We start from the raw sequence: 17,141 nt of genomic DNA, 5'->3' as shown, positions 1-17,141 counted from the left end.
TCCACTGTGAATGTGTCGGTACTATAGGTACACATCATATCTCTATGTACCTTGAAATGAGATGCTTGACGTTTGTATCGACATTTGAAAGAACGAGCCCACTAGAGCGACCAGACGGTTCGCGCTGGACGGAAGGAAAAAGAGAGAAAGAGAGCGGTTCCGAATAGCAGTATAGTCCGATCTCGACGCGCACATATGCCTGAGAGGTAATTGAAAGTGGCTTAAAAAAGTCTGTGTAATAAAAAAGAGGAAAAGTCCCATTTCCAAGGCAAACTTGTGTGTAATCGTCGTGTTTTTCGTGCGTGCGTGCGTAGCGAAACTGGTGTCCAAACACGGGAACGGGAAAGTGAACCAGAGCGTGTGTGTGTGTGTGTGGAAAACACGTCCGGCTGCGCATACACCTTTGTCGTTGCGTCCTGGAAGCAAGGGCGAAACCCCGTTGCGCGACCATTATTCATCAGTCGTTCACGCATCCGACGGATTGATAAGGGTGCCTCAGAAGCTCATCCCTTGAGGTACGACACGGTGTTCTCGTGTGGTTGTGAAATTAATGCAGTTTGAAGAAGAGCAAAAAAACAGCAACCGATCTTACTGAACGCGTATCAAAATTGTGATCTCAAAATTCATTCCAGAATCCTGCACCTATCGAAGCATAAGTCATCATCGGCGCGTTATCATCCGCAAACACACAGCAAATCGGGTTGTGAAAAGAGCGGCTGGGCGACGGTTGCGGCCCCCCGAAAGTGGAAAGTCGTTTGCAGCACACACAAACACTCGTCCGGTTCGTGGAGAAGAATACCACCGTGGTTTACATACAACGGTGCGCCGCGGTGTCGTCATCCTCGTCAAGTCTCGAGAAAAAGTTGTGGTGGACAGACGGAGAGACCGTCACACATAGAGACACGCGTGGCTCTGTGATCACGATTTTGTCGTGTTTTTCCAGCCTACTCCGTCGATCGCTTTGCGCAGTGCTGCAGAAAACAAACTTCACCGTCACGAGTGGAAGTTTGCTATCGTACGGGCAAATAACCATTGTCCTAGTTCCTGTCCACGGAACTCCGGAGCATTTAGAATAAAATTGTAACCCTCCCAACGTGTTTGTGTGTGTGCGTGCGTGTGTCTGTTAAATAATCTCCCACGGAATCGTAGGGTTGTGGCAAAAAGTAAATCGAATAATCGGCATTGAAGATAGTGATGAAGTGATACGGCAAGGGTGTGTAGTGTATGCAGCGCTAGAAGTTTAGCCAGTGCGCGCGCGGGGTTTAATAATTGACTGGCGTGAAGAGCAGTGCGCTTGAGTGTGTGTGGGTGTGCGAGGGCGCGAGTGCGTACGCGTGTGTGTGTGTGTTTAAGTCGGGTGCGCGCTGTTGTGTGTGTTCGCATCCGCTCGGCGGATATAGTACACAGGTCACTGCTGCATCCAAGTGGAGGGCTGGCAAGTGCACCCGAAACCCCTCGTAGTGATACCGAGAGTTTATGCTTGGCAATATAGGAAAACCGACGATCACTAGATTAGCGCCATTACGCGCATTGGAGGGTGAGCTCCCCTTTTTGCTATAAAACACATACACACGGTCACACGCTAGCTGAGCGGGTGTGTACAGTGCGTGTGTCGTGTTTTTTTCTTACTCATTCCATCTCGCTCGTGAAAAGTGAAGTTTCGTGTAGGAAATTGAGAGAAACAACGGTTTAATTGATCCGCACCGAAGGGAAAAAACGGCCCCTACCCTCCCCACTGTTCTGACGAACGTGATCAGCTCGTTTGGCTTCCTAAGCCTGTGTGTGAGTGCGTGCGTGCTTAAGTTGATCATCATCATCATAGTAGTCGTCGACGTCGTCGTTAGCCCCCAGTTACCCTGGAGAGCATCGTAGTCAGCCGGAGCCAAAGCAAACATCATCTAAGCAAGGTGAAAGAGGGTGATTAAGCGTAAGCGAGAGAGAGACAGAAAAAAGGGCGAGTGAAAAGTGAGAGAAAGATACTGTGCAGGAAAGAACGAGCCAGGTAGATTGTTTAAGGTATGTTGCGTGCCCTCAGCTAGAGCTCTGGACGATGTTCTAGCAGCATCTCCAGCTTTGCGTTATGATGATCATCTGAATACAATGGTGGCTGACGATCTTATGTGTATTGTATTTTTCATTTTCATGCCCGCCCTTCCCCCCCGCACGGCTTCACATCTCGCCTACGTCGCCCACGCTATGTAAATGGGCCACGAAACAGCACAGTGACGGCAAACGAGCGTGCGAATATCGATCGACACACATCACTCGAATAAAGGTATACAATGAATGAAATAGAAGCCCTGCGCCAGGAGGCGGAATCGCTGAGGAATGCGATACGGGACGCGCGGAAAGCGTTCTGCGATACGTCGATCCTGCAGGCCACCGCACAGCTGGAAGCGGTTGGAAGAATTCAGCTACGTACGAGGCGCACCCTCCGGGGCCATCTAGCGAAAATCTACGCCATGCACTGGGGCAATGATTCACGGTATCTAGTATCGGCCTCCCAGGACGGTAAGCTGATCGTGTGGGATTCGCACACCACCAACAAGGTGCACGCGATCCCGCTCCGTTCGTCCTGGGTGATGACGTGCGCGTATGCACCGTCGGGCAATTATGTAGCTTGCGGCGGTCTGGACAACATCTGCTCGATCTACAATCTAAAGACTCGCGAAGGAAACGTCCGCATTGCACGGGAACTGGGTGGACATACGGGTTATCTGTCGTGCTGTCGCTTCCTGGACGATAACCAGATCGTGACCAGCTCGGGCGACATGTCATGTGCACTGTGGGACATCGAGACCGGTCAGCAGTCGACATCATTCCAGGGTCATACGGGCGATGTGATGGCACTGTCATTGGCACCGCAGGGTAAAACGTTCGTGTCCGGTGCGTGCGATGCGAAGGCAAAGCTGTGGGATATCCGCGAGGGCCAGTGCAAGCAAACATTCCCGGGACATGAGAGTGATATCAATGCGGTGGCCTTCTTCCCGAATGGATTTGCCTTTGCGACGGGTTCGGACGATGCGACCTGCCGGCTGTTCGACATCCGGGCCGACCAGGAGCTGGCGATGTACTCGCACGACAACATCATCTGCGGCATCACGTCCGTGGCGTTCTCGAAGTCGGGCCGCTTGCTGTTGGCCGGCTACGATGACTTCAACTGCAACGTTTGGGACACGATGAAGGCGGAACGGGCAGGTATATTGGCCGGACACGACAACCGAGTGTCCTGCTTAGGCGTGACAGAGAACGGTATGGCCGTGGCGACCGGCTCCTGGGACTCGTTCCTACGCGTGTGGAACTAACGAAGCAACGGGCGTTTAAGAGCGCGCGATATCTCTACTATCAGACGGGAGTAGAGCAAAAGCGATCGCACAAAAAGGTCGTCATCATTACGACAAAACCGTTCGTTGAAAGCTTATTTTCCATATTTGTTTTATTACTATCCCCTTCCTGCTCATATCCGTTGTACAATATAATTTCCCTTAAGGATTACACGTTAACTGCTGACTAGGAGAGGAAAAACCCCCCCAAGAGTTGTATTCGTATTTACAGTGTGCATTGATTACACTATTCAAAAAACAGCAGCAGCACACTGTATACCGTTAACGCAATGCTAGCGAACGATAGAGGGAGCCACAGGTCAACGCGAGCTCTGCTTGAACGAAAGGGAAATTTTAAATCGAAAGGCGTACACGTACGCATTCGCTGATCCAATGCACGATTTGTTTGCTGTGCGAAAGTAATGATTCAGGAAGGGTGTTAGTTTTCGGCATAAAGCCAAACGCCGCACGGTGTTTTTCAGTGGTTCGTACTAATATGAACGGGAAAGGGAATGCACACAAAACATGTTAACTTTACCGTGAAATGGTGGGGTGTTTTAAATCTTGGAAAGTAAGCTGTATTTTTTTTATGCAATTGCACCTGTATTATCCCATCTTGATGTTTGTTTTTTTTTCGTTTCGTTTCGCTTCGTTTGGTTCCCATTTCTTGCTGAAGTTTTCGAAACACCTCGGAGGGGGCGCCGAATGTCTCACGTTAACACGTTAATGAGCGTATGTGCATTAGCAGAAAGGAAAAACTAAAACTAATGCCAAAACGCATCCTAAGTACATGTGCGCGTTGTGTTTTTAGGTTAGTATTTAAGTTTTATTCATTTGGCCTTGGGGCTTCGGTTCATGTGTGTAGGGGCCGCGGGAACCGACCATGTATTCCATAAAACAGTTGTACCCTCTTTTCGACTACGAAGGAAGGGGCGACCTTCGCGAATTAAAAAGAAGCGAAAGAAGTACGAAAGAGGAAGGCGCACATAACTCGCCCGGCTTATGAACATCGATTGGCATAGACTATTATTATAATTATTATACTAAAGAAGCAAATTTTGTTAATCTAGAATGAGTAGAATGGATGCGCAGTTTGTGGCAACTAAAATGGTATATTTATGACATAAAAGTATCAGGTGAAAAAAAACAACAAAATAATTAAATAAAAGTACACAAAATAAATGTAGGATCTCCGGGAATGAATGGGACGAACGTTGAGTTTCAAATTTGGTTCAAAATGAAAGAGGAAAGCGAACGATACAGATGTACACATCCTACGCCGAGAAAACTAAAATAAAATGTAGAAAAAAACACCTAAAGCACACTTTCCAGAATAAAAGTCACAGCAATAGTAACGCTTCGTTCGTCAACACAGGTTGGTCCACAAATCCCAGCAGATACATCTACCGCAATATAGGGTACAGTAGTAATATAGTGAACCCGAATGAGTGGATTAGTAACGCAAATCCGGTGGATAGTAACTGATGATAGGCAATCGGTTAGTAGTGGTGGAAGCAAATGGTAAAGCGCCGAATACAAACGAAGAGCGATCATCGGATGTATGCCGGGCAGGTAGAACACACACAACCACTGAATGCTTTAAGTAGTTTACCAATCAAAAGCCCATCTTGCACTAGCCAAATTCCATTATCAAGATGGTGTCATCGTCGTTAGGAACCGAATTGTAACGAATTGTTTGCTGTTTAAGCTAATTGCGGATTTCTTGTTACGTGCAAAATCGTCTAAATTCATGAATAAAGTCTCATACGTGTATATCTATGACCATAGCCATTGGAGCACATTACTCTTCACTTGATGTTGTTTTCAGATGAAATATTCAGTTTTTCTTCAGCCTTTAATAATTAAATCTTCAACAGGTGTTTACAATACGATGATAGCAACCATTGACGTCGGGAAGGTGTTTGAAATGACAGTTTGATATTTGGATTTTATTTCAGTTTCATATCGCTCTCGAAAACGTTAAATTGAAATCTATTTCTCTGGTAGGTAGTATGGTTTTGTCTTGTATAAATACGATAATTATACGAATAATCTCTAATACTTTTTTACAGATTGAAAGGAATGAATCGATTTTACAAAATATCCCAAAGTCGGTGTAATTAGCTTTGCACAGCAGCAACAGTATAATAATTACCCCACCGTTTGTGAATAACCGTGAGAGTGAAAAACTTGACAACCAGGACCGCCCTATTTCATCCTTTTTCGATTTGGTGAGAGCGAGCAGCATTTCCCTCTCGATACCATTTCCATGAATATCTTTTTTCCTCTGGAAAGAAAAATGTCTGCGAGGAAAATTGGGAGCAAACATTGGAGCAAGCGCAACACAACCGGGGAGACCGAGATTGATTCTCGCACAAAAGCTCCGGAAAAGCTGTCGTCATCGCCTGGGCTGGTTTCGTATTGGTCGTTCCAGAGGGTGGCTGTGAGAGATAGTTAAAATGAGAGAGGCAGAGTGAAAGAGAAAAGAGCGTAAAGGAAATATAGCAGTGGAAAACCCTTGTACTAGGACAGCACCCAGTTGCTCGGGGAGTGTTTCGTTTTTTTACTGAGTCACGGAAAAGTCGCAACCACGGTACCGCGGACGAGAAAATTGCAATTTTCCATCGTATAATGTGCATCCAGTAACCGAATAGTGTATGAAAATCGGCCGGACCGTAGTGCAGTGTAAGGGTGGGTGTTATCATGCCGAAAAATGGCCAATAAAGGCCCCGTGGAATGCGATTTGCAAAAGCCCCCTGGTTAGCCAGTGCAGACGGCTGATGGAAAATTTTCCTTCCCAGGGTGCTCCGTGTAGGGGTGTGTGCGTGCCTGTGTATGCATTCGAATCTTTTTCCACCAAGAGGGGTGTTGCTTGGATTTAGGGGTTTTCGTGGATTAATGAAAGCAAATGTAGCAGCTCTAGTGTGCCATGGATTAATGCAGAAAATGCAAGCAAAAGCGTTGGATTTGTAACGTGTCATGGCTGATTTCATTTTTACATATTTTTTTTCTACTGGCACGCCCTGAGGGATGCAGGGGTTTTCACCTTCCAGCTCGGAACGGCCGCACATCGTGTCAACCTGATTGACCGACCAACTTTCGGGAGAGCAAGCGAAAAAGTATTCGTGTGGCAGTTTCGAGTTGGAGCGAAAACCCTGTAGTACAGAGGAAAATGTCCATCGTTTTGTCAGGTGTAATATACTAACAGTACTTGCCCTATGGTGAGGGAAAAACAGAAATATTTAGTAGCATACAAACATCGTCAATCAGTAGCATTATGAACGAAAGCATATTTCACACTTTGTTCGTGGCGTTCAGTGGCGAAAATCGATCGGTGGCCCTACGGCTAGGCGGTCGGAAATGAAACGAGTGCGCGCGTGCTGTTTGGTGTTTGGCGAATTAAATAGTGATGTTTGTAAAATTTTCCCTTTTTCATTACAGTCGGTTAGATAAATATAAGTTAATGAGGAAAAAAAGAACAGTTTCGCTGCGAGGAAAAAAAGAAAAGGTGTAAAGGTGACCAGAAAGCAATTTTTGCACGGTGAGCGCAGTGTTCGGGTCGGTTTTGGGGCAGCAGAAAACTGCAGATAATCGATAAATTGCTAGTGCTAGTGCTGCTGGGAAGCGAGCGTGAAAACGGTGAAGCGAAGAGTGAGTGAGCGAGAGTTTTCATCTGCTCACGCTCTCATCCGACGACGACGACGACGACGACGGTTTTTGCTTGCGTTCGTTCGTTCACGCACCACGAAGATCAGCTAGCGCGCGCCCGACGGGGTGTGCAAAGAGACGGGCTAGGCGAGGGCAATTAAGTGGCTTCCTTACCCCAGCCTCACATGCAACCCAGCAGTCCGTGCTGCTATCATTTCGCTCCGACACCGTCATCGTAGATGCCGCTGTGACATGCGTGAGCTCGCAGTGTCGTGAGACGAGAGTGAGTGAGTGCGTGTGTGCGAGTGAGCAAGCGAGCGAGCGAGAAAGAGCGTGAAAGAGCTCGTAGTAAAAGAGAAGAAGAAGAAAGAAAAAAACGCGTGTGAGCAGAATAGCACGAAGGGATCGTCTGCATTAGTGCGTATGTATGTGCGTGTGGTGGTGTGAGAGCGTGCGGAAAAAGGAAAATTTTGCATGAGTCGTGCAGTCGAGCGGTTGGAAAAGTCTGGAGTTGTTCTGTTCGCCGATTAGCCGATATCGACTAAGAGAGCCGCTTCGTACTACCGACGGTGGAGGAAGCGGAGCTGCTTTCCTGTTGCTGTTTGCGGCGTGGTTGGTGCGTGGAATTCATCCGGACCCCGGTAGCTCCCCGGTACGTTCCCAAGGGCACCATTTGCTGCGCATCCGTGCGAAAGGATAGCCAGCAGCTTCTTAGCAACGCAGGCTAGAGAACGAACCATATCCAGACGACAGTGGTAGCAGTAGCAGTAACAGCGACAAGGGAAGTCAAACATCCGCCAGCAAAGTCTCAACCATGAACGAATTGGAAGCGCTTCGACAGGAGGCGGAAACGCTGAAGAATGCGATCCGGGATGCGCGGAAGGCGGCCTGCGATACGTCGCTCGTCCAGGCGACAAACAATCTCGAGCCGATCGGCCGGATACAGATGCGCACGAGACGCACCCTTCGGGGCCATCTGGCGAAAATCTACGCCATGCACTGGGGCAGCGACTCGCGGAACCTGGTGTCGGCGTCGCAGGATGGCAAGCTGATCGTGTGGGACTCGCACACCACCAACAAGGTGCACGCGATCCCGCTCCGTTCGTCCTGGGTGATGACGTGCGCGTATGCGCCCTCGGGTAACTTTGTCGCCTGCGGCGGTCTGGACAACATCTGCTCGATCTACAATCTGAAGACACGCGAGGGCAATGTGCGTGTGTCGCGCGAGCTTCCGGGACACACGGGCTATCTGTCGTGCTGTCGCTTCCTGGACGACAACCAGATCGTGACCAGCTCGGGCGACATGTCCTGCGGGCTGTGGGACATCGAGACGGGCCAGCAGTGTACCTCGTTCCTCGGACACACTGGGGACGTGATGGCACTGTCACTGTCACCGCAGTGCCGGGTGTTTGTGTCCGGTGCGTGTGACGCATCGGCGAAGCTGTGGGACATTCGGGAGGGTCAGTGCAAACAGACGTTCCCAGGGCACGAGAGCGACATCAACGCGGTCACCTTCTTCCCGAACGGACACGCCTTTGCGACGGGTTCGGACGATGCGACCTGCCGGCTGTTCGACATCCGGGCCGACCAGGAGCTGGCGATGTACTCGCACGACAACATCATCTGCGGCATCACGTCCGTGGCGTTCTCGAAGTCGGGCCGCTTGCTGTTGGCAGGCTACGATGACTTCAACTGCAACGTGTGGGACACGCTGAAGGCGGAACGGGCAGGTATACTGGCCGGACACGACAACCGGGTGTCCTGCTTAGGCGTGACAGAGAACGGCATGGCCGTGGCAACCGGCTCCTGGGACTCGTTCCTACGCGTATGGAACTAAGCTGCGTTTGGCCACCTAACTTCTCCAGCCGGCCATTCGACATCGAAAAGGGCAGCAGCCATCTGCTGGGTAGTAGTAGTGCGTTGAGTAGTAGACCGTGTTTTCCGCACAGTCAGCCACACATACACACCGGACCAGAGCTCACCAAGAATGCGGTGTTACCAAATACTATACTCTCCAATGGAAAGTACCCGCCTCCAACTCTGTTGCTAACGATGGGTTATTGTTTTCCGCTAGCAAATGATTCAGTGCAAGCCAATACATAGTAGGTAGATGCTACTATTTTTTTTTTACAATTCTACCGGTAATTGTCCTTCGTTTTGATATATGTGCAACTTCTGGAACAAAACGAAATGTCCACAGAAACAAAACAGTAAATATTCTGCCCGTGAAGCCGCATTCCATTGGGCTCCACTATTTTCTCTCACACTCTCTGTCTCTCTCTTGATTGTAGCCCTATAGCTGAGTGCATTCCGGAATGCTGGGAGTACGTGTAGCAAAAAAAAAATGGTACGAAGGGGCAAAGCTTGCAGCCCTCTCTGGTAGGCGCTGTGCTAGTACAGCAAAGTTGTCATACATTGCATATGACAGTAGGACAGTGCTTCCAATGGTAACACATGCGTGTCATTACTACTATGCAGTGACACACTGTGACGGCCATTTATTGGGACAGCTTAGGAAGAATAGTTGTTTTTTTGTTGCATTCAACTTTCGTTACATCATTCAAGCGAGAACAGTTGGTCGATGCGTTGTTTTCACTTGTTTTGCGCCAAGAGGCGAATATTTCGTGTAAAAAAAAATCCAACACAATAATCCCCATCCTTTTTCTTCCCTTTCCCATAATAGCTGGCATAAGGCATGAGAATTGGTATATCAAAAACAAGGTACAAAAGTAAGCTCTATTGTTTCAGCATTGGTATCGAAACGAAAACAAAATCATCTCAAAATTCAAACAAAAAAAAAACAAATCTAATGGATATAATCTTCCAGTTATAGGTTCAAAAACAACAACAAAAAATCGTATCGTACTTAAGTTAAGATTTGTGTTAGCTAAAGCGAATAGACCAACTATATCCCTGTTTTTTTAAAACATTTTTCTACGAGCAAAAGAGGTAGTGTTTGCTCATGACTGGAAGTGACCGGTTTCTATACATTGTTTTTTTTATTTATTGCAATTTTATACAAATACAAATACAAACAAACACAACGACCAAAACCAACCAAGTACACAACACCCACCCTGAACAATCAAACGACCAACAACAACCAAAAAAACTCGGATACTAACAAACAACACAAATACACTAAGTACAGTCATACAGGCTTGCATGCAATCATACAACAGTAAAGTGAAAGGATAACCGTTGCAATCGCAGAGCACAAGGGTTAAACTCATTGGGTGGATCATATATTTGCAGAGGGACAGTTATTTTTTCCTCCGGAGAAACCATTCTTTTACCCGAAGGAGAACAAAACAGTATAACAAAAAGATCATGGCCACACTTGGTCTCACCGCGGTACATTACTTTCCGGAGTCACACTTTTTCGTACGTACCGGTTACGTTTTATCCCTCGCACCAGTCTGACGGGGAGTTGCTTCTTCCTCGCGGGCATGTTGGGCATGTTCGTTTGCGAATGCCGTCTCACTTTTGCCCTTCGACACGCACATGCGTACAGAAGGTGCGAAACATTTGCGTGCACGTATTCATGGTTCGTTTGTTTGTTTCTTTTTTTCTTTTTCAATTTTGTTCCATGCGCCTTATGTTAAAAGAAAGTCTTTCTTCGCTGCGTGTGTTTCAAGCGCTTTTTTTTGGTTGTTAGCACGCATTTTTGGCCAGCTTGTGACACATTCCAATTTGGAGTACAATGGTCTGAGTGAACGCTGGAATGCAACGTTCATTGGACGTCAATTGGCTTAAGTTCGCTTACTGCCACCGCGTACTGGAGCGAGGGAGTTGTCTTATGTGTGTGATATTATTTAAAGGGTATTTAAGTTTTTCACTTATGCCTGCAAAAATGCATTTCGTTTCTACACCTGTCATGCCGAAAGCAAACGAACACCTTTCGATTCGGTGGCAGTGGTTGTACTACCTCAACTGAAGGTGTTTGTATTTCTGTTGTAACGTACATTGTGCAAATGCTTACTAATGTGTTCCCCTCTCGATTATGACCATTTATATTTATGTTTGATACATTTACACACAAACACACATTCACACTATACACTTGTGGACACATTCACTGCTAGTAATAGGAAGATAAAATTGCAAATAAATAACCACATGGGTACCGACTGTCTCCAGATGAAACAGAGATGCAGTACACGGTGTCAGATGCTAGCTATTCACGTCCGGTGCTATGAAGGTATGCACCTCAACACGATCGATTTGGCTCTGTATCCCAATCGTGAAAATGATGCACTTTTTTCCCGATGAACCATCTCTGGCACAAGTCTGTACTTCACGCACAAAAAAACAACAACAACTGGGGGACAGACTTGCTGCCCTCCCAATATCACTTTCCTTGGGATATTTCGATTTGATTGAGGTATTTCGCCTTCGTGGCAGTTTACAATGAACGTTAGTCATTAGGGCGGAAAGCATTACTATCCCGCTCCCGTCCCCCTCCCTCATTAAGTAATGCTTCCAACAGGGAAAATAGAAAACTAAACAAGGGGCTCCAGGTATAGTTTTTTGTTTGATTGATGCAGTAGTTCGAAAGGAAAGAAGGAAGGTATTCAGTTTAGCTAGCATCTTTGCAAATCTAGAACGTGGTGTGAAGTGGTAATAAAGGAGGAAAAAAAACAGCAGAAGGAGACAGCCAGTGGACCAGCCGTAACTGTAACTGTATTGATGTGTACGTTCATTTTTGGTTCCGCTACATACTAAGAGCAAATGCAGGGAAAGATAGAGGAAATCCAGTAAATGCTAAATTCGATACTAAACAATTGCAAAACCACTACTACGTGTAAGTGTAGGGTACACCCACAGGAAGCATGTGGAAGGAAAGGGTGCAAATAACCTTCGAAATCAATATGCTAATGCAAACACATATACGCAACAAACCCGATATAGAGTGTATAGGAACCGAAAACCAAATCTCGAAGCCGTACAATTATGCCATTGATAGATTATATGTGTATAATAGTTTATTTATTATCGTTTTTTTCTTCACTTATTATATTCCTTGTTATTTGCATACACCTACATGTATGCATTGGTATTACGGTGTACTATTGTATTGTAATTTTTAGTATAACACTTTTTAGTACAATGTTTTAGTACTGTAAGATTGTGTTTTTTATATATCAAAGATCGTTTTTTTTCGGCTAATTGCCACCATTTGTTGTAGTATTGCTAATAATCGATTCAGTATTCATTTTTACGCACAAAAACTAACCGCTCATATCCTTCAAACAATCGGCCAACCGTTGAAGGTTACGTTTATGTTTCGGTACGTTGAGTTAAATTGATTCTTTTTCCTTTCCGGCTGTGAATACTGTTGTAGTATGAGCTTTCATACGAAACAAAAGCATACGGGGGTTGGTGCAGTGCAAGCGCAAAACCTAAACCTAAATGTGTTTTTTGGGATGTTTTGGGAAAAACAAAGCGAAACAAAACAAAGCAAAATCCGTACCTCTCGCCTTCCGTATAACGTATAACTAAAGGAACCATTTTATTTTTAGAACAGTTTTCTTTCGTGTCTATCCTAAGTACGCGACGTATGTGATACAGGACAACGGGATATGGCCGCTTGTCATAAGGCTCAGGTGACATGCGGTGGACACCTGTTTCCGCACGTAACATCCTTGCCTCCAGTGAACTGCCGTCACGCTTTTATCGCTTGAACATATTTCTAAAGGGGCTCATTTTCAATCGATAAAAAGCACAACGGCAAAAGTAGTATCAGCTCAGTATCGGGACATGGGAAACAAACCAAAGGGATGGTAAACCTGTCCAGCAATCCAGTGAGTAAATCGAGCGGCTCACTTAATTTATGTCACTCGATTGCTGCACACGAACGTAACGCACAGAACAAGGCCAATAGTTTTAGGGGCTCCTCTATAAATGGCCTACTACTGTTCGCTTTACTGCAGGCAAGGAAGTGTTTCGTAGTATCTAGCATACCGACCGCGGTCAAGTTAGTCGTACAGTTTCGATTCGTTTCGTCTTGATGTGCTTCTAGTTTGTTATACAAATGCTGCAGCGCACCAAACAACAGCAAAAAAAAACCATGTCAGAAGGCGCAACAAAAATACCTCTTACTAAGCGAAGAAATGTCGAGTTGATATTTGTTCATTCATGTGATTGAAATATATGGTTTTCCGGTTTTTGTGTGAAACATTGAAAAAAAAAACATGTAAACGTACCAAAACAAACAACAAAGTTCATGAAACAAGGAAGAAGAGAAAAAAAACACATTCGCTAAAACAATCTAAAACTTGTGAGCACGGAAGCGATCCTTGATTCTGTCATTATCAAGGCTGTGGAAAATGCATTCAAAAATGGACATCTAAAAATCCTACACACAGACATTATCCAGCAGAAGTGGAACAATACAAAACATTTGGGGCGTGTAGAATAAAAAAAAACTCCAATGACACATTATTCTACGGTACCACGTGTTGCACACATCCCACATTCATCAAACATTTGACACCGAAATTTAAGCTCCCCATAAACTCACTCTCATCTTTTGCAAAGTAAAACTTCTAACCCAAAAAATCGCTCCCATAAAAAACAAACAAACAAACGCCATACACTGCCTAATTTCACATAGTCTCAATGTAATAATGCAAGTTAAAAGAAAATATCATGCGAATAATAAACTACAGCAGGTAACAGAAAAATCACGATCAATGGATCGCCACTAATCGCTGCTAATGGGTGTATAAAAATGGTACGTACTACTACAATACAAACGGAGTAAAAGTGTGTAAAGTTATGAAAAACAATACTTGTTTTGTTGTCTACAACAGCATTAGACCTATGTGCTTAAAGCGGCCAGAATCGCACAACAAAAAGAGTAACAAGCAATCGTGTGCACCGAGAACAGCTAAATGCAAAGAAGCGAAATGCAAATGTAAACCGCACAAGAAAGAGAGATACTAAGAAAAACGCACAAAAAGAAGCACAAAAAACAGGTGCAAAGAGGATCAGCTGATGAAGCGTAACGCACTACAGACATGGCGGCAGGACACACTTGTACACTCAGCCCCATGAAGCTTTCGGTTTGTTTGTGCTTAATTTTCCTATTTCGATTCCCTCGTGTAAGTGGTAAACGGTAAACCATGAACAATCTTAGTAGCCGAGATGTGTTTAGTACGTAGTACATAGTCAAACATGAGATGTGGCCATTGTTTAAACTTAAGTTAGCTGTGTTAAGGTGGGGGGTTGATCGGCGGTGTTGCAACGTCACGGTCGAGCTGTTGATCCACTTGATGGATTGTTTTACGCTCGATTAGCGTCCTGGAACCCTCTCCGTTCGTATTCGTACCTTCGCAGCCTATCGCGCCCATGAATGTATCGTTCCGAGCGAATGTTCCGAGTACGGAGAGGCTTCCGGTCGCTGTACCGAGCGTATGTGGGTTCGTTTTTTTTTCATTCAGCATCCTGTCGGATGATGGCTCCGTTTGGTGGCCAGACCCATGACACCGGTCCTGCTATCCCGAGCGATGATGATGCATCTAGGGGCTTATGCCGGTCTTTGCGGGGGATTGACTCGAGCACGGTTGGGTTCTATGATGACCGTGTCGAGTAGCTTCCGGAGAGATTGGTTTTTAGTATGCACCGAGCTCGTGGCTAGTTGGGACCCGTCATGAATGCGTCCACCATTCGACATCCGGAGGATGCGTACCCCAACGAAAGAATCTATCGACATGGACAGCTCGGTGTTGATGGTGCACAGAAGAAAATGGAACCAATTGAGAGAATAGAAAAAAAACAAGGCGAGAAACACTAATCAAACTACCGATTACCGGAAACAGGCAACCGGAATTGCTAGCAAAGCACACAAGAACGCACTGCCCATACATTCTTCATTTCCTTCGTCTGCGGGAAGTTCCTTCACTCTCCCCAGTGTTTGGGGTTGAATTTGTGGGCAACGAAGGAGTGAACTTCGTTTTAGTAAATAATTCATTTTGTTTACTTTTTTGCCGTTGCTTCTGCGATGCCCCATCCCCATTGGCTATTGGAACCATATCGAAAAAAAGAGAAACCTCTCCACAGATTCACGTACAAGCCAAAGAGGTACGTCGCAGTGTGAAAAAGTAATTTCAATTTTATGCTTTTAAAAGAAGAAGTATAGAACAGGAACACCTCCGAGCGAAATAGTGAAGAGAAACACATCAGAAAGATCAGTAAAGATGGCAAACAATAGCAAATGATGAAACAAAACGAAACATCAAACATTAAATGCTGTAACGATCAAGATCAACCCCCGAAAGAACAAAACAAAACGGAAACAAATAAACACATAAAGTGCGTTAGGATAAAATCAAACAAAACTATAGCAAAGAATCAGATGCAGAAGATAAGCGAAAGCTAGGGAACATGATTGAATTGTGCAAAGGGTAGCATGATTTAGTGTTAGATCAGCAATCGTATAGCAGAATGAAGAGGAGGATCCTCCTGCTGACTAGCTGTTTGGAGCAAAACGTGCGAATGCTGCAGACGAGAAAAAAAATGAATAAATAAACCCGGCACACGTCCGGGTGTGGCGGACAAGGAAGGAAGGAACTAAATTTAATTCTAATGTAATTCTTAGGGGCTTTTGAACTAGCGTGTGTAATATGGTGACGCTATTTGTACAATTTATGTTACACAATCATTCAATACGAATTGCGACGAGGCTTGAAGATCACGAAGCAATGCGATGTTCTGCAAACTCATGGGAATAAAAGCGTTACAACGCGTAACGCTGGCATTTAGACACAGGGTAACGTGCCATTTGGAAAACCTGTGCAGGCTATGAAGGAACTATTCTTCTTTCTTTTGCACGAACGAAGGATGCAATAACATGCAAATTAGATGGTTTAAACTCGCCCAAGTGAGATCATGGACGAGGTATCAGGTTTTAGGTATGTTTGTTACTACTATCCTTGATAGAATGTACTATTAACGCCATTGGAATCATTTTGATTGAAAAAATAGTATTTTTTAAGTAAATTTCTATACAACAGTTTATTACAGACCAATGTTTTCGTTTTACAATTGGTTTACAGTTTCATACATCCACGATCGGAGAAATAGAATCGAGAGGAAAAGTTTAAAAAAAACGAGCATCCTATCAGTTCAGTGACATCGCATAGACCAATATGTAACGAGCACAAGACATCCAATGCACAAACTCCGAATTAAAGAAATGCTTGCTTAATACAAAAGTTGAAAGAAAGGAAAAGAAAAAACAGGAACTCGTATGTGAACGAACAAAAAGAAAACCTAAAGGCATCGAGCTACGACACAACTTCACTTCGCTAGAAACAGAAAAAATGGAATGAACGAGAGTAAGAAAACCAAAACCACTACATCATATATATATACATATATATGAAAGGAAGAAAGATAATGAAAATAAAGTAAAACAAAAAAAAACATAGAAAGAAACATGTTCAATAACAACTAGACGTACGTAGGAGATCGACCGATAGACGAGTAACGGTGGAAAAGTGTGGTGGAAGAAATACAAAGAAAATTAAGAGATAAGAAGCTAAGGGAGAAGAAAATCACCATTTTTACACATTTTGAGATATCGAAAATATTACACCGCGACCGTAAAAGAAAGAGGAGGGCGCGAAATAAAGCGAAACGGTCGAAACCGTATCGGAAGACGCGAAAAGAGTAGCTGCAAAAAAAAACAAAACCATCACACAAACACACAAGAAAAACCAAACAAAACGACAGTAAAAGTGCGCTGAATCGAGAGAAGTAAACAAAATATAGTCTTTAAGAAAGTGAATGAAGGAAATAAAAATAAAAAGGTAATGAAAAATGGTATAGAAATACAATTAACTTATTATGAATAACAAGAAAAAAAATACACGATTAAGAATATTACACGTTGTCCCTTGCTCACTAACGTAACAGGTAAGTTATAACAAGGTAAAGATTGAATTATGATTAATATCACTAGAAGGACAGAGAAACAGTAAGTATGTAGTATGTATTTTTACCGTGGGCTCACTATTTTTGATACTTGTTTAACGTCCGGTTTGAATCCTGTTTCCTGGTGAAAAATCTATGGTACAATTTGAAACTGTTGCCGAATGCTTAGGTAGTGGTCTTTGCGCTCTCATGCACTGATAAACTAAACAGAGTGTATTTTAGTTTCATCTA

General features: G+C 44.6%; 1 protein-coding gene across 1 annotated transcript; it reads left to right on the top strand.

The window, feature by feature from the left end:
• The first annotated feature begins 76 nt into the window (after positions 1-76).
• On the top strand, positions 77-16,785 carry LOC125772227 (uncharacterized WD repeat-containing protein alr2800-like). Its single transcript, XM_049443694.1, has 3 exons — positions 77-2,016; positions 2,219-3,302; positions 7,687-16,785. The coding sequence occupies exons 2-3, from the start codon at positions 2,283-2,285 to the stop codon at positions 8,806-8,808; spliced, it is 2,142 nt and encodes a 713-aa protein (XP_049299651.1). The 5' UTR covers positions 77-2,016; positions 2,219-2,282; the 3' UTR covers positions 8,809-16,785.
• The last annotated feature ends 356 nt before the right edge of the window (positions 16,786-17,141 follow it).

This window comes from Anopheles funestus, chromosome 3RL (genome assembly GCF_943734845.2).
Source record: "Anopheles funestus chromosome 3RL, idAnoFuneDA-416_04, whole genome shotgun sequence".
In the NCBI taxonomy this organism is placed as follows: domain Eukaryota; kingdom Metazoa; phylum Arthropoda; class Insecta; order Diptera; family Culicidae; genus Anopheles; species Anopheles funestus.
This window is presented reverse-complemented; position numbering and strand designations above follow the sequence as displayed.